Below are 19,105 nucleotides of genomic sequence, written 5' to 3'. Positions count from 1 at the left end.
ACATGTGGAATTATATACATAACAAAAAATTTGAAACAACTGAAAATATGTCATATTCTAGGTTCTTCAAAGTAGCCACCTTTTGCTTTGATTACTGCTTTGCACACTCTTGGCATTCTCTTGATGAGCTTCAAGAGGTAGTCACCTGAAATAGTTTTCACTTCACAGGTGTGCCCTGTCAGGTTTAATAAGTGGGATTTCTTGCCTTATAAATGGGGTTGGGACCATCAGTTGCGTTCTGGAGAAGTCAGGTAGATACACAGCTGATAGTCCTACTGAATAGACTGTTAGAATTTGTATTATGGCAAGAAAAAAGCAGCTAAGTAAAGAAAAACGAGTGGCCATCATTACTTTAAGAAATGAAGGTCAGTCAGTCTGAAAAATTGGGAAAACTTTGAAAGTGTCCCCAAGTGCAGTCACAAAAACCATCAAGTGCTACAAAGAAACTGGCTCACATGCGGACCGCCCCAGGAAAGGAAGACCAAGAGTCACCTCTGCTGCGGAGGATAAGTTCATCCGAGTCACCAGCCTCAGAAATCACAGGTTAACAGCAGCTCAGATTAGAGACCAGGTCAATGCCAAACAGAGTTCTAGCAGCAGACACATCTCTAGAACAACTGTTAAGAGGAGACTGTGTGAATCAGGCCTTCATGGTAGAATATCTGCTAGGAAACCACTGCTAAGGACAGGCAACAAGCAGAAGAGACTTGTTTGGTCTAAAGAACACAAGGAATGGACATTAGACCAGTGGAAATCTGTGCTTTGGTCTGATGAGTCCAAATTTGAGATCTTTGGTTCCAACCACCGTGTCTTTGTGCGACGCAGAAAAGATGAACGGATGGCCTAGTTCCCACCATGAAGCATGGAGGAGGAGGTGTGATGGTGTGGGGGTGCTTTGCTGGTGACACTGTTGCGGATTTATTCAAAATTGAAGGCATACTGAACCAGCATGGCTACCACAGCATCTTGCAGCGGCATTCTATTCCATCCGGTTTGCGTTTAGTTGGACCATCATTTATTTTTCAACAGGACAATGACCCCAACCACACCTCCAGGCTGTGTAAGGGCTATTTGACCATGAAGGAGAGTGATGGGGTGCTGCGCCAGATGACCTGGCCTCCACAGTCACCGGACCTGAACCTAATCGAGATGGTTTGGGGTGACCTGGACCGCAGAGTGAAGGCAAAAGGGCCAACAAGTGCTAAGCATCTCTGGGAACTCCTTCAAGACTGTTGGAAGACCATTTCAAGTGACTACCTCTTGAAGCTCATCAAGAGAATGCCAAGAGTGTGCAAAGCAGTAATGAAAGCAAAAGGTGGCTACTTTGAAGAACCTAGAATATGACATATTTTCAGTTGTTTCACACTTTTTTGTTATGTATATAATTCCACATGTGTTAATTCATAGTTTTGAAGCCTTCAGTGTGAATCTACAATTTCCATAGTCATGAAAATAAAGAAAACTCTTTGAATGAGAAGGTGTGTCCAAACTTTTGGTCTGTACTGTATATATTTCATTCAACCTATTATGTGCTTTAAGGTTATTGTCTTGTTAAAAGCCAGGGACAGACAGCTCATACCATTGGACTGGAGCTATCTTGCCCACTCTGTTTCTGTTGACATTTATTCCAAGCTTGCGTGGTTCTTGTCCTAATACTGGTGGAGCGCAAAAAGTATGGTTTTAAGGTTACGGGAAAAAAACAAGCTCATTGTGATACAGTGTTTCCACAGCTGCCATTCAATTCTGTGGACTGTTACAGAAGAGTAGCAAAGCACACTTAGCTGCTTCCAAAACCCCATGGTGAAATGAATGACTGAGATGGGAATAAACCCTTTGAGAAAAAATTTATTGAGAACTGTTGATGTACTAGTGCCTATGTTAAAGATAGGCGAGGGGCACTCTTCATGGGGAAACCATGCAAATCTATATATTAATATCTAATATACATAAAAAATATTTTTTGTTGTCTGGTGTCTGTTCTTTATACACGGCCAAATGACTGGACTAATCTGCACCAAATTTGACACATAGGTAAATCAGGTGCTTCCACATCATGGACCTTTCTCCTTATCACATCACTTGATCTGTATTAGCCAACAGAAGCTATATGTACTTTATTCATAGCCTCACTGACATACACACAGTTTAGTTGAGGTTTCCTTAACAATCCAGCCATTTTTCTTTGTTTGCCGTATTACACACAATGAATGGACTATGCCTACCATGGATTTGAGCATTCTCGTAAACTGCTACTTTTTCTGACCAGTCATGCTTTGAAAAAGTAACCCTGCCCTAGGACATAATACTCCTGCCGTAAGGTGCATGAATGCTGACTGGACTGATAAAGCCTCTCAGCATACCCAAGCATGTCTCCAGGCTGATAAGCTGCATCACAGCCAACACATGAGCTGCTGAAACTCTGTAGCAGACTGATTGGCTGAATGGAGAAACAAGGTGAATACTGTAGAGCATTTAAATGAAGTTATGCCATGATGATGTAAAAAATGAAAATCAGACATCATGTAATACATAACAATCTCTTTCTAACAAAGCTAGAACCAGCCCTGTCCCTCACATGGATCCAGAGAGCTCCTCATACATTGCTTAAATTGTTCTACTAGTTTTACTCAGTGATGCTCAGGGCTCATGTCCTTTCTTGAGGACAATTACCATGAATGTGCTGCTCTGGCAGAAAGGTCAGAATAACTGATTTACCTGTTCCACCAGAAGACCTCACAACTTTGCTTGTTGTTCCTCCCTGCACTCTGCCAGGTTTCTGAAAAATTTCCAGGTCTACAATAGTGCCTTCCAGATGATGTCATTTGGATGTAAGAAAAATGTTTGCTGTAGCCAGGATACCTGCCAACTTTCAATATCCAAGGGCAAGTCTACCGCATAATCAGATCTTTTTTGGCATAATTTATTGAGGACAATATGGATGCATCACCTTTATGCCTTCTGTTTTTTTTTTTTTTTTTTTTTTTTTTTTTTATGGGTGACACCACTGCAGTAAATGCCTGTCATAGAAACAACCCTTTCATTTAAACATACATTGTCTACTTGTTGCAAAACATGTTGCACCAGAACAATGAATACATACAATTGTTCAGGGCTGTCATAATCATGGTTCGGGACAATTGTGCTCTTTGGGATATTGTCCTTCACAAGAGAGACAAAGTCGTGCAAAGGATAAACAAATGTCACCGGCCCTACAATGCCCTGCAGTATCCATTGGTCTTCCTGAAAGGCCAGGATGTCTAACTAGTGTTGGGCCAATTGAATTCCATGGAGGCAAAATTTGTTTCAGCCAAAGTTGCGCGAGACTTCAGTGAATGAATTCGGTTATCACTTCTGCATCATTAAAAACAAACCCGACTTTGAATTACAAATTGTAAATGTTTTTTAAAGATGCAAAAATAATACCGAAGAAAAGAACGGAGTCAAAGCAAAGACAAATCTCCGTACAGCATTTAAACAAAGGGTTAATTTTGTAATCTGAAATATGCCTAAATTAGCTATCTGCGTCTTCGCCCTGCTTACGCCAGGTCTAAAATTGTGGGTGTAGCGCAGGCAGGGAACAGGACGGGCCGGCAGACTCGTGTTATTCATCATTTTCTACGCCTGTTTTAGGTGTAGAAAATGGTCTAAATGTAAGATAGCTCAGAAGCGGTCTCACATTTAGAACTGGGGCTGGATATGCCAAAGTTATGGAGAGGCCTGCGCCTCTTTATAACTTTGGCGGATCCACTGCCAGCTATGGGTCTTTATTAAGACCAGTATCTAAAACGCCAGTCTAATTAAAGTGTTTGAATGAATGATCCAAAGCTCGATTCGCTCAAGCCTATCTATAACTTTTACATTCCTGAGATAATAAATAGGGTATCATCAAAGGATAAGACACTATTGTGCATGGATTTCTATGTCTCCATGATAATGGTTCACAGCATTGATCCTGGCTTTTGGTGACTTGTGCGACCAAGTATTGGTCAACGTTTATCCTAACACTGAATCAGAAAGTCTAGCTTATATTGCAACACATCAGGCAAAACTGCACAGTAATGGAATACATCCACCTGTTGGATGCAATTTGCACTGACAGGAGACCTGACATTGTTGGTCTAGCACAAAGCCAGTCCCTAAGAAATTGCTGGTGTCAAGTGGGAGCAACCATGATTCTCTCAAAGACAGCTGTATGTTGCCTTCTCTAGAGTTGGCTCAGGCAGAAACCTTTACATACTTGCACTGGAGAACAAGACAGCAAATTAAGTCTACCCAATAGTTCTGTCTTAGATTTAAAAAAAAATTGAATGTTTTGTGCCTTTTTGTTATTAGTGTTTGACAATTATCAAAATAGTTGAATAGTTAAAGGTGCTTTCCGAGAGTTTTATACTAATGACTTATCCTTTGGATAGGTTATCAGTATATGATTGGTGGGGGTCCGATACCTGAGACCTCCGCCGATCAGCTGTTTGAGTAGACACAGGCAGACCCAGTACTACCGTGGCCTTCTCTCTGCTCACCAAGCACAGTGCCATACATTGTATAGTGGCTGTGCTTGGTATAGTAGCTCAGCCGCATTCACTTAAATGGGGCTGAGCTGTGCCTAGGTTATGTTACTGATGAATGTGATGTCACACATTGAATGTGATGGCCTCGGAAAAGTCGATCAGATACTGATTACCTATTCAGAGGACGTCATCAGTAAAAAAAAACTCTCGGGAAACCCTTTTAAATAGTTGAATTGTTTAATGCGTTAATGTTTCCTGTATGAATAAATACATAATCTTTTAAAATACAAATGTTTGTATTTTGCTGTAAAAGTTTTACTTTAATGTATATGCTGGCTTCATATCAGTAGCAAACCAAGTTTTTAACCACACGGTCTATGTAGTAGCCAGGTGACCTAGAGACCTAGAGAATATTTATAAGGAAGGCAGCTCACCTACCGTACATGTGTTAAAAATGCATTATACATCAGGGACAGCCTTCATGTACCGGCCAACTGACCAACTATATTAAACATCCACTTTTCAGTAGGGACAGTCTGTATGGAGGAGTCCAGCAACTTAGAAATGCCTGTTAAATATCCTGTATACTGTAGATTAGGAAAAGTCTAGATATGTACTGTATATAATCAAGAGGGAATCTGGGAATCCAGGAAGTCGGCTGATATACAACCTCATATGTCATACATGCATAATAGACTAGGGACAATTTGTATGATAAATGAAAGTGCAAACATGAAGAATTGATGGTTTCTTAATCAAACTCATGGACCTGTCAATGCAAAAACAGCAGAGCTATACAGTGCCAAAATGATCCAGTGTGAAGTTCAGCTTTAAATTAAGTTTCTAAGAATATTCTGGCAGCTTGTGAATATAAATGCATTACTTTTACATGTACCTGTTTGCTTTTGCTAAGCCATAATTTTCTTCCATTTACTACAGTAAAAATTTTCGTTTTATATCCCTTTAATTCAAGGTATCCACTTTTATCACAGGTGCTGAGCACGGGATTCATCCCCGCTTGATTTCTTAATGCGTCTTGTAATGTTCTTATCCAGGCGTTTCTGTGTCCTAAAAAGACAAATCCATTATTAATTACTGATTTAAGATAACTCACTGGGTCGACCGGTGGTCCTATGGAAAAGCACAGATATACCATGATTCATGGATTGTGCCAGGTGAGAAATTCAGCACTGCTACATTTCTATTTGTCAGCTCTTTGTTCTGATTATTAGTATTGTCAGTAGAAAGGTGACCTTTCTTTCATTAGAATAATAATAACTACAGACAAGGAATGTAAACTGTAATGATGTATTATATGGGACTTAGTGGCCTTTGGAAAATATTTTATTGTGTCTACACAAACCAAGGATTTCTGCTGAAATGGTAAATGGCGTAATAATTTAGAATAGGGCCAAGGAAGCAAATACAGTCAAAAAGAGATCATATTCTAGCTGTGTCATAGATCTAAGTAACATGTAAATGTTTGCACCAACAGGGTCTATTGCTATAAAATATATATTATTGGTTATGACTCCATGTGTAATGTACCTAGGAGACCTGCAGCAGCATATCATTTTTCATTCATGAAGACACGAGAGATGCAATAGATGGGAAATGGATTTTGTTTTTCATGCATCCATAGTGTGTTTGCATGAGTAATACAATTTCCAAGAGCGGCAATGTAATCATCTCCAGCCGGATTCTCCATTTTCCACTTATTTATGTATTTACACATTGGAGACCCAGAAATGTTAGCTGAGGTCCAGGACAAACAGATTCTACACTGGAAAATAAGTGACAGCAACAAAATATCCCAGACTATTAGATGACTGCGGAAAGGTTATGTATTATAAACACAATTTATAGGGGTTGTTCCATAAAGAAAACTTAGGGGACAAGTGTCTTATAGATGGGAGTCTGATTGCTGTGGCCCCCACCTATCACAGGAACGTGTGCCTGTGCTCCCCTGATTGCATGAAGCAGCCGTCATGCATGCACACTGCCCCTCCATTAAACTCTGACGGGCTTCCGGAGATAGACAAGCACTTGTACTTGGCCTGCATTCAAAAGGGGAGCACTAGCCTCTGTTCTTGTGATTGGTAGGGGACCAGTGGCGTAGCTATAGGGGTCGCAGCGGTCGCCCATGGGGCCCCCCAGGAGAGACAGAGTCCCAGTAAACAATGAAAGCGCTGCTTCAGAACTGTCTGCAGGAAGGCACTAGAGTGATTTACATACAATTCCGGCTAAGTTCACATAGTGGTGGGGGCAGAGGCAGAGCAGGTGTACGTGCGGGCACATTCAGGAGAGGGCGTGGCTCCACTCCCGTTGTTAGTGTGTGGTAGAGTTGTGAGCTGGACGTCGATGTGAAGCTGTGCATGCCTGCTGCAGGGAGTGAGTGAGGTGAGGCGGCGTGACCAGCAGAGCTCTACAGAGCAATGGTGCTGGGTGGGAAGGAATGGGGACTGACTGGGAGATAACAGCACAGCAGCCAGCATGAGCGGAGGCTTAACTGATGTGGAAGGGTCGGCCACTCCTGCTACAGGCTGGTAGGGCCAGGGGCCCAGGACCTAGTTGCTAGTAGTCTGTGTATAAACTAGCCAGTTTCTACTGGTTTCCCCAGATTGTGATGGCTTGGGATGGGGCTGGGTTCTACTTGGACTGGGTGAGTGACACTGCTGTAATGTGGCTATACAGCATGTCACCTCAGTTTGGGGGGTACATTGCCACTACCTTGCCTCCTGATGTATCCCCGTTTTAGACTTGACTTAAAGGGATTCTGTCACCTCTCCTAACTCAAAATCGGATTTTAAAGCAGTCGTGCACCACAGCTTACCTTGAATCGGCTGTGCTCTTCTATCTTGTAATCCGTCCAGTAGTTTAGGAGAAAAATGACTTTTAAGATTATGCAAATTAGCCCTGGGGGTGCCCAGAGGGGCGTTATGTTCCCCTTAGTGTGCCCAGTAACGCCCCTCTTACAGTGCCCAAAACGCCTTCCTTCAGAATGCCTAACCGCCCACAGCGTCTCATCCCTCTCCTCCCCCTCCCTCACGTCCGAGCGAAGTCTCGCGCAGACGCAGTACCCACTGAGGGCTGCGCCAGTGCGATCTGCAGAAGACTGAGGGCAGGAGCTTCATCGTCCTCACTGGGCATGCGCCGAGCCCAGTGAGGACGATAAAGCTCCTGCCCTCAGTCTCCTGCAGATCGCACTGGCGCAGCCCTCAGTGGGTACTGCGTCTGCTCGAGACTTCGCTCGGATGTGAGGGAGGGGGAAGAGAGGGATGAGACGCTGTGGGCGGTTAGGGATTCAGGAGGAATGCGTTTTGGGCACTGTAAGAGGGGCATTACTGGGCACACTAAGGGGAACATAACGCCCCTCTGGGCACCTTCAGGGCTAATTTGCATAATCTTAAAAGTCGTTTTTCTCCTAAACTACTGGACGGATTACAAGATAGAAGAGCACAGCCGATTCAAGGTAAGCTGTGGTGCATGACTGCTTTAAAATCCGATTTTGAGTTAGGAGAGGTGACAGAATCCCTTTAAAGTGTCAACTACTGTACATTCACATAGCTGTGGTGCCACAGGCACGGCAGCGCCATAGCCATGTGAGCGTAGCAGCCTAACCTTAAGTCAATTATCACTTTAAAGGGGTTGTCTCATCATAGACAATGGGGGCATATTGCTAGGATATGCCCCCATTGTCTTATAGGTACGGGTCCCACCACTGGGACCCGCACCTATATCGAGAATGGAGCCTCGCAAGGTGGTGGCTGGAGGACTCCAGTCCGGCCATCACCAAGCCGGCTCCCCATAGAAGTGAATGAGAGCGTACCACGCATGACCGGCCACCGCTCCCATTCACTTCTACGGGCTCGACGGAAATAGACGAGCCAGCACTCGGCTATTTTCACCGGCCCCATAGAAAATGAATGGAGAGCAGCTGTACATGCACTTATTGCATTAAAATGTATTTTCTCAGTGAGATTTTAGTTCTGCCATTGGGCATGGTGGGCGTGCAGGGGTCTGGTGGTGTTAGGAAATGGTATTGAGGTAAGGGGTGGCCCAAACTGAACTCTTGCACCATGGCCCATGAGCCTATAGCTACGCCCCTGTAGGGGACCCAATAACCGGATCTCCATCAATCAGACATATATCCCCTATCTGATAGATAGTTGTTTTAATTAGTGTTGAGCAAACTTGTGTTTTAAGTTCGGCGTCTAAAGTTCGGCTTCAGGTTATCAAAGAATCGCATTATGGATTCCTCTACCACGGATCATAACGGAATTTAGAATCCATAACGCGATTCTTCGATAACCCGAACCTGAACATTAGACGCTAAACTTAAAAAAAAGTTTGCTCAACACTAGTCTTAATGAGAAAACCCCTTTAAAGTATTATTCTGCCTAAAAATGTGGTTCATCACCATCGTTGGTTCATCACCATCGGTATTTGCTGTCAGTGATTGGAAACATTTATCGGTTTCATGTGCTTCCAATTTGCAACACATAATACATTTTTTAATGCTTACTCCCTAAGATAGTATTAAAGGGAACATGTCATCCGATTTATGTTGCCTGAACCACAAGCAGCATGGAATCCTGACAGGGGGCCTGAGAAGAGATGCAGCATATCCAAGAAAACAGTTTTAAATATGAGCCAGGTGCAAAGAGAAGTGTCCAGGCATAAGAAGAAAAGTCCACTGTAAGGCTTCTTTCCATCATGTTCGGCTTCATAATAGATCTGTTCCTCTCGGTATACTTGGAGATACCTCTCAATCAAGGCATGCAACACGGGAAGAAGTCTCAAAGTAGACTGTTCTCCACAGGCCTGGACTTTCTTTTCTCCCTTTGTCTAGTTCATTTTAAGACCATAGGGTTTTTGTTTGCTTTTTTTATAGGCTTACTTGGTCACAAATGTGTGACTTTTTGGTGATTTTACACCACTTGCCGCACAAATGTCACAATCTCACTCCAGTAGTGGATGGTATAAGAACTGAAGTAACATCTCTAGACATATTTAAAGATGCACCAAATGTATTAAATAATGTGCAACCTTTCATAAATGTTTTACAAATAATACTTATACATAGGCAAAACTGACTCACTATAACGTCCCTTCATATTGTTTAGGTCTATTCATGTGCCCTAGGGGTTAGCCTTAATGACCTACACTCACTACTTAACAGAGGACACTAACCAGTGGATCCTAAGAGAAAATGTAGCCAAACAGGTCTACAGTACATACATCAAGTTGGCCTTCTACAAATAAAGATATTGGCAATAGGATGGACTCCATACCTTCCTTTTCTGCTCGAAAGACTAGTGTCTTTTGCGACATCACAACTTCAAATTTATTGTCACCAAGCTTTTGAGTTTTCAATACGGCAGACAGTAAAATCTTCCCTCTTGAGAACATATCCTGAAATTAAAGAAATTAGAATCATTTACTAAAAGGAATTATTTCCCTCTCTACACCAACACAGTAATATAATAAACAAAAGGTTGAATTAGGAGAGGTAAAATCAGACATCCATTTTTTTCATGGCTATATATAGGATACAAAGAGGTGAGTATACAGAATAATGGAATGAACCAGCACGAAGAATCACTTCATAATTTGCACCCCCTCTTCTTTTTTTTTTTTTATAAGGCTCACCCTGTTACTGTAGCAGTTAATGTTGTTTTTACACTTCTATTCTAAAATAAATTACCTAATTCTGAAAACTTGCTCTTGTCAATTATTGGCAGAAGATAGATCTTCAGTAAATAATTGACATTTATTAATAGCTATGGTATTATAATATAACCCGTTTATACAGGTAAAAACCATATAAAGAATATTTAATAAAAAAAATCCATACAACAATAAAATCATGTCCATCTTTGTCTAAAATATGTACCGTACTTAATAATAATAATAATGATAATAAAAATACTCCTGGAGCATTAAATGCCAAATTTAATCCCTCACAGGGTTATGTGTGAACTGCACCATATTAGGGTACAGTAGTGCATAATTTTGTTGGGGGGCCAAAAAATATACGCTAAATCTATTTCAGTTCTTCCCGCCATCCACCCAAACTAGGGAACCTTATGCAGGAGCCCAGTGTGCCCTGGTTTGTCCTACTAGTTTGTTTTGTAAAACTAATTGAACACAATTGTTTATGGAAACCTTTCCCATTTGTCTGTAATATGTTAGATATTCTGCTAACGCACAGTCGGACTGGGGTGCCTAGGGCCCACCCTTAAAATGTATTTTACTTATGGATACACTCAATTATTTCAGAAAGACACTACCAGATGATTGAATATGGGGGTCCCTGCAGCAACTTTGAGAAGGTAGATCCTGGGGAAAAGAGGATACTGGTTAGCTTTCCTCTATACCTAGAAGTCATCTAAGTTATATGATTGTGTCTATAATCAAGTTTTTATATGAACATAGGGTGGTTGAGGTGCTGTACATTGAATATATGTATGTAGTGCAGTAAGTCTACTTCATGTGTTAGGTGCTACTTGTGCAGGGGGTGGGAAACTAGGTGCCCATCTTCCTTAGGGGCCCACCGGGGGATTCACCTGTACCCCTGTTTGCCAGTCCAAACCTGGGCTGTCGTTATAGTGGCTATTACTGCAGCATGTAATGGGTATCGCTAGAGATGTGGTTGGTATATTTTACAGTAGACATATGAGGATATTGACAGGATAGGGACATTGTAAAATAGGAACTTTATTGATGTTTGTGTGGGGTGCAAATGTTTGGTGCGACTTATTTGACATGGTGATCCAGACATATTACTCATGTTGTCAATGAATAGCACAAAGGGGTTAATAAATGTACAAGCCCTCATCTTCACAATTCTTTTCTGATAAACAAAAGACATCCTTATGTGACAATCAGAGACAAGTATGCTGTCCTATTGATAAGTGAACTGGTGATTGATAACATACCCAGAAGTCCATGTTACCCCCCCCCCCCCCCCCCCCGGAACAAGTACAGGTAAAACAGAGAGAGATAAAAAAAAATTCTCTTATGCATGCCATCAGCACTTCCTCCACTACCACCCCTCCTTCAGGTTGGATGAGATCACAGCCAGCTGAAGGGGGAGGGTTACTTTAAATCTTAAAAAACAGCATTGTCTCTGCGCAAGCTATCAAATATAAACGGTTTATATTTGATAGTTTGCACAGAAACAATACTGTTTGCCATATTGCAATTATCTTAGTCAGTTGCGGTATCGACACTTTCTTGCAGCACTTTTAGTCCGCATCGCAAAATAGCACCAGTGATCAAAATTTTTCTTGATCTTGTATCCTACTTTAAATCTTCTCAGGCTGGGTAACAGCTACAGATGAGCAGCTATAAAGCTTGGTCTTATTTCAAAGCTGACTATTAAAGCTTTTAAACAAGACCAAGATCACAGTGCTAGGTGAGATACAGAAGAGATACAGTTATTAAAAATAAGGTCAGTAGTGAAAGCTGGAGGTATAAACAGCTTTCACTGGGACACATTTCTAAGGATGGTAACTTGCAATGTATCAGGGCTAGTGCTATCTTGGTCTTATTTGAAATCTTAGGAACAATTCCATTATTCATCTGTCTCTCTGCAACTCCCACGCTTCCCAACTTTAGGAGAAGTCTGACAGAGGACACAACAGTGGCAGAGAGAATGGAGCCTCTAGGAGTAATGGCAACACCCATGTTGGTTTTTTAGACTCATTTGCACATTTTAAAATATTACTTTTTTCTCAGCAACTGTGTTGTAAGGGTATTTTACATAAAGAATTAATTACTAATTGTTTCTGTCCCCTTTTATTCTTTCTCATTTCATATCACCTTTTATACTCTGTGTAATTATAGTTAGGTAACATACATAAATCCTCTCAACCCAAAGCCAAATTCCTCAGTGGTTATCTTAGAGACATGCCACGCTGCACACTGGAAGAGCTGAATTGATCAACCCTGGTTTGCACAGACAATTAAGGGGCTCTCTATTGAGGAACTTCATCCTGGTAGGATGAACACTGTTTCTTTCCTGTAACATCCTGGGTTGTCGCTCATATGCTGCAACATGGCAGCTGGGGTCCCACCCCGCATTGTATATTTAGGCCAGTGATGATTATTTACTTTTACTACTCTATATGTGATTTTTCTGTTTTACCTTATATAGAATTTAATCACAATTAGTAAATATATTTATTCACTTAGCCTGGGTAAGGTTATTTATTCTCAAATCTTTTGAATTCATGTTTTAAAACAGCAATGCAAGCACATACAGCATAAACATGGGACCAACACAAATACTTGTAGCTGCCAAGTTCACATGCAATAGGTCAGCCAGTTTCATAGGTACAAATCTGCTGACAGATGCCCTTTAAAAATATTTGGAAAAAAATTCCAAGGAGAAATGGGGACAACAGTAAGTGGTGAAAATAAACTTTAGAGTGAAAAACAGTTAATGCCACAACTCCATTATTACCACTTGATTAAATAACTGTGCAAAATGTTTTCATAGCTTTAGCACCCTTTTGGCTAAGCTATCCTGATTTTCAGCTAAGTTATACTTAACCACTTCAACCCCCCCTAGCTGAAACCCCCTTAATGACCAGGCCACTTTTTACACTTCTGCACTACACTATTTTCAGTTTATTGCTCGGTCATGCAACCTACCACCCAAATGAATTTTACCTTCTTTTCTTCTCACTAATAGAGCTTTCATTTGGTGGTATTTCATTGCTGCTGACATTTTTACTTTTTTATTATTAATCGAAATTTAATGATTTTTTTGCAAAAAACATACATTTTTCACTTTCAATTGTAAAATTTTGCAAAAAAAATGACATCCATATAAAAAAATTTCGCTAAATTTATTGTTCTACATGTCTTTGATTAAAAAAAAGATGTTTGGGTAAAAAAAAAAATGGTTTGGGTAAAAGTTATAGCGTTTACAAACTATGGTACAAAAATGTGAATTTCCGCTTTTTGAAACAGCTCTGACTTTCTGAGCACCTGTCATGTTTCCTGAGGTTCTACAATGCCCAGACAGAGCAAACACCGCACAAATGACCCCATTTCGGAAAGTAGACACCCTAAAGTATTCACTGATGGGCATAGTGAGTTCATAGAACTTTTTATTTTTTGTCACAAGTTAGCGGAAAATGATTTATTTTTTATTTTATTTTTTTCTTACAAAGTCTCATATTCCACTTACTTGTGACAAAAAATAAAAAAATTCTAAGAACTCGCCATGCCCCTCAAGGAATACCCTGAGGTGTCTTCTTTCCAAAATGGGGTCACTTGTGAGGTAGTTATACTGCCCTGGCATTCTAGGGGCCCTAATGTGTGGTAAGTAGTTTGAAATCAAAATGTGTAAAAAATGACCTGTAAAATCCTAAAGGTGCTCTTTGGAATGTGTGCCCCTTTGCCCACCTAGGCGGCGAAAAAAGTGTCACACATGTGGTATCGCCGTACTCAGGAGAAGTTGGGGAATGTGTTTTGGGGTGTCATTTTACACATACCCATGCTGGGTGAGAGAAATATCTTGGCAAAAGACAACTTTTACCATTTTTTTATACAAAGTTGGCATTTGACCAAGATATTTATCTCACCCAGCAGGAGTGTATGTAAAATGACACCCCAAAACACATTGCCCAACTTCTCCTGAGTACGGCGATACCAGATGTGTGACACTTTTTTGCAGCCTAGATGCGCAAAGCGGCCCAAATTCCTTTTAGGAGGGCATTTTTAGACATTTGGATCCCAGACTTCTTCTCACGCTTTCGGGCCCCTAAAATGCCAGGGCAGTTTAAATACCCCACATGTGACCCCATTTTGGAAAGAAGACACCCCAAGGTATTCAATGAGGGGCATGGCGAGTTCATAGAATTTTTTGGCACAAGTTAACGGAAATTGATTTTTTTTGTATTTTCTCACAAAGTCTCCCTTTCCGCTAACTTGGGACAAAAATTTAAATCTTTCATGGACTCAATATGCCCCTCACGGAATACCTTGGGGTATCTTCTTTCCAAAATGGGGTCACATGTGGGGTGCCCTGGCATTTTAGGGGCCCTAAAGCGTGAGAAGAAGTCTGGAATATAAATGTCAAAAAAAATTTACGCATTTGGATTCCGTGAGGGGTATGGTGAGTTCATGTGAGATTTTATTTTTTGACACAAGTTAGTGGAATATGAGACTTTGTAGGAAAAAACAAACAAAAAAAAAATATATTTCCGCTAACTTGGGCCCAAAAAATGTCTGAATGGAGCCTTACAGGGGGGTGATCAATGACAGGGGGGTGATCACCCATATAGACTCCCTGATCACCCCCCTGTCATTGATCACCCCCCTGTCATTGATCACCCCCCTGTAAGGCTCCATTCAGACATCCGTATGATTTTTACGGATCCACGGATACATGGATCGGATCCGCAAAACACATACGGACGTCTGAATGGAGCCTTACAGGGGGGTGATCAATGACAGGGGGTGATCAATGACAGGGGGGTGATCAGGGAGTCTATATGGGGTGATCACCCCCCTGTCATTGATCACCCCCCTGAAGGCTCCATTCAGACGTCCGTATGTGTTCTGCGGATCCGATCCATGTATCTGTGGATCCGTAAAAATCATACGGACGTCTGAATGGAGCCTTACAGGGGGGTGATCAATGACAGGGGGGTGATCAATGACAGGGGGTGATCAGGGAGTGTATATGAGGTTATCCCCCCCCTGTCATTGATCACCCCCCTGTAAGGCTCCATTCAGACGTCCGTATGTGTTTTGCGGATTCGATCCATGTATCCGTGGATCCGTAAAAATCATACGGACGTCTGAATGGAGCCTTACAGGGGGGTGATCAATGACAGGGGGGTGATCAATGACAGGGGGTGATCAGGGAGTGTATATGAGGTGATCACCCCCCTGTCATTGATCACCCCCCTGTAAGGCTCCATTCAGACGTCCGTATGTGTTTTGCGATCCGATCCATGTATCCGTGGATCCGTAAAAATCATACGGACGTCTGAATGGAGCCTTACAGGGGGGTGATTAATGACAGGGGGGTGATCAATGACAGGGGGTGATGAATGACAGGGGGTGATCAGGGAGTGTATATGAGGTGATCCCCCCCCTGTCATTGATCACCCCCCTGTAAGGCTCCATTCAGACGTCCGTATGTGTTTTGCGGATCCGATCCATGTATCCGTGGATCCATGAAAAAATAATGCGGACGTCTGAATACAGCCTTACAGGGGGGTGATCAATGACAGGGGGGTGATCAATGACAGGGGGTGATCAGGTAGTGTATATGAGGTGATCACCCCCCTGTCATTGATCACCCCCCTGTAAGGCTCCATTCAGACATCCGTATGTGTTTTGCGGATCCGATCCATGTATCCGTGGATCCGTAAAAATCATACGGACGTCTGAATGGAGCCTTACAGGGGGGTGATCAATGACAGGGGGGTGATCAATGACAGGGGGGTGACAGGGGGGTGATCAGGGAGTCTATATGGGGTGATCAGGGGTGATCAGTGGTTCATAAGGGGTTAATAAGTGACGGGGGGGTGTAGTGTAGTGGTGTTTGGTGCTACTTTACTGAGCTAACTGTGTCCTCTGGTGGTTGATCCAAACAAAAGTGACCACCAGAGGATCAGGTAGCAGGTATATTAGACACTGTTATCAAAACAGCGAACGATCGCCGCTGGCAGGCTGGAGATCCACTCGCTTACCTTCCGTTCCTGTGAACGCGCGCGCGCCTGTGTGTGCTCGTTTACAGGAAATCTTGGCTATTGCGGGAGGAGGCGTATATGCGTCCACCCAGAAGAGCAGGGCCGCCACCAGGACGCAATCCTGCGTACGGCGGTCCTGAGCAGGTTAAACAGGTTTTCCGAGATTTAAATACTGATCAGTGGGAGTCCGAGACCCGGGACCCATGCTGATCAGCTGTTTGAGAAGGCAGTCCCTAGGCCGACTGACGACATGTTCATCAGTCACATGGCTACGGGCAGCTCAGCCCCATACAATGTACTGTGCTATGCTTGATGAGCAGAGAGAAGGTTGTGGCGCCTTTGCGAGCACCATTGTAATCTCAAACAGGTGATTGACAAAGATCCTGGGTATTGGAGCCCCACCTAATAGATACTGATGACCTATCCAGACTATAGGTCATCAGTATTTAAAGCTCGGAAAACTATATTAATGGTATCTTTCAATACTGACTTTAGATAAAAATAAAATGAAGTTACATATAGTGCAAATATGCACATCCCCTATTTACTTCCATAGCCAAGATCCAGCCCTTATTATTGTCAAATGTGTCCTTTCTCATTTCCTAGTATCAAAGTATATACAGCATATTATATAACTATTCTTATATTATATCAAAGGCTTCTGTAGGTTCATGGCCATAAGTTGTGGTTTGTGGCAAGAGAACTAATTGCATAAATGTTTGCACCTTCGGATAATGCTGCTAGTTTACGTGCAGTAAGATCTGTGGCCGTTGCTTTTCTGATACATTGAGTGCTATAAAAAGAAATCCTTTTGCACTTTTACTTTTGAATCCAATTCCGTTAGACTAATTCAATCTCCACCCATTGATTTATTCCCAAACTGCCAATTTTCCTTACTTTTCTTTTCCCTTCCTAATATCTTTATCTTCCAACTACCAATTTTCATTAATGGCTACTGTGTGTCAAATTCATCCTTTATCCAACATCTGGTGCTCGCTTGATCTAATTTGTAAGCATAGTGCCTTCCAAATCTTGAATGTAACTTGCTTTAAACGAAATGGCCAAACGATCAGTGTAATTAATGCCACTAAAATGGGGCATATGTCAATTCTTAATTTTTCTAAGATGCTTTTAAGCTTAAAGTTGTCAATTTTAGGATAAGAATATTTTTTTTTTATTGACTCTTTGTCATTAGGGTTATCTACCTACTATATCCTATTAACGATAACAGAGTTTACGGTGCAATTGAAAGTAGACATGCATGGATGGTAAGTGGATCTCCAGAAAAAAATCTTCAATTTACCTGAGCTACAAAAACAGATAATCCTAATACACAGGGAAACTTACACTGATTTGAAATTGATAGCCTATTATGAGGCTACCAATGTACTCATCCCAGAAAGAACAATGCTTCTAATATGTATTATTAAATGTAAGTACATAAGGTTTGATAAATAACTTACCCTGTCATTATGGTAGTAAGAAAGATGATGTCCATCCACTTTTATCCACCTTTTCTGAAACATTCGACTACTGATTAAAATAAAAATATAGCATTGTCACCAACCAATGTATATTGAAATGTTACAGTCACTACCATACAATATCTCAGCTTATCATATCTCTTTCATGTCTATTAGAGATGAGCGAATCAAAGTTCACTAAGTGGAATTCGATCCGAATTTCAGGAAAAATTTGGTTTGCACCGAATCTGAATTTCCTCACTCTTCTTGGCAACGAATCACATTTTTTCCTAAGATGGCTGTTGCACGTGCCAGGATTTGGAGCTCTGGGAAGGCGGGATCACCATAATGCCATGCATGCAGCCAATCAGCAGCCAGCCCTGTGATGTTACAGCCATATAAATAGCCTCAGCCATCTTGGATTCTGCCATTTTCCAGTGTACTTAGTGCAGGGAGAGACATCAGCAGGTGCTAGGGACAGTGCTAAAAAATACTTAATTGTGCTAAAAAAAGATGTTCAAGTTCAGGGCAAGATTATTCAAGGTGTAGGGAAATGATAGGGAGGAATCATTCCACAGCATTTATGTAGAATAGGGTTCAGTAGGGGAGGTTACATCCTGGGTAATAGGTCAAATCTGGGGATGGGGATCCAAATTGCCATTAAACAGCTCTGTAATTCCAGCAAACGATTCCTGTTATTGGGGTGCAAGTGTTATTTGATACAGCCATTGACAAGGTTTATTACAAGGAAATATTTTTACGTCTTATTTGCCGTTCAGTGGTGCAGTTATATGTTCTAAAGCCTTTTGTGGTGTAATAGTGGCAAAAGAAAAATTAATTTCCATTCAGAGGTGCAGTTATATGTTCTAAAGCCTTTTTTTTTTGTTTATTAGTGGCAAAAGAAAAATATATTTGCCATTAAGCGGTGCTGTTATATGTTTTAAAGCCATTTTTGTCGTGTAATAGAGGCAAAAGAAAAATACATTTGTCATTCATAGGTGCAGTTATATTTTCTAAAGCCCTTTTTTGTTGTGTATTAGTGGCAAAAGAAAAATATATTTGCCGTTCAGTGGTACAGTTATATGTTCTAAAGCCCTTTTTGGCTTATATTAGTGGGAAAAGAAAAATATATTTGCCATTCAGCAGTGCAGTTATCTGTTCTAAAGCCCTTTTTGGCTTATATTAGTGGGAAAAGAAAAATATATTTGCCATTCAGCGGTGCAGTTATATGTTCTAAAGCCCTTTTTGTCGTGTAATAGTGGCAAAATAAAAATATTTTTCCCCTTTCAGTGGTGCAGTTATATGTTCTAAAGCCCTTTTTGTCATGTATTAGTGGGGGAAAAGAAAAAGGACTTATTAGCCATTGTGTGTTGAAGTGAGATAATTATAGCCCTTTTCTAGTGTGTATTAATGG

The 19,105-nt window shown here is 41.4% G+C and overlaps 1 protein-coding gene across 1 annotated transcript in view; it reads right to left on the bottom strand.

Annotated features, from left to right (window-relative positions):
- The window catches only part of ARAP2 (ArfGAP with RhoGAP domain, ankyrin repeat and PH domain 2), a 449,134-nt gene that overhangs the window by 364,747 nt on the left and 65,282 nt on the right, over positions 1-19,105 (bottom strand). The window contains 3 exon segments of the mRNA XM_044276099.1: positions 5,404-5,576; positions 9,803-9,923; positions 17,692-17,761. Coding sequence (XP_044132034.1) covers positions 5,404-5,576; positions 9,803-9,923; positions 17,692-17,761 — 364 coding nt within the window.

This window comes from Bufo gargarizans, chromosome 1 (assembly GCF_014858855.1).
Source record: "Bufo gargarizans isolate SCDJY-AF-19 chromosome 1, ASM1485885v1, whole genome shotgun sequence".
NCBI lineage: Eukaryota > Metazoa > Chordata > Amphibia > Anura > Bufonidae > Bufo > Bufo gargarizans.
The sequence above is the reverse complement of the archived record's forward strand: the minus strand, read 5'-3'. Positions and strand labels throughout refer to the sequence as shown.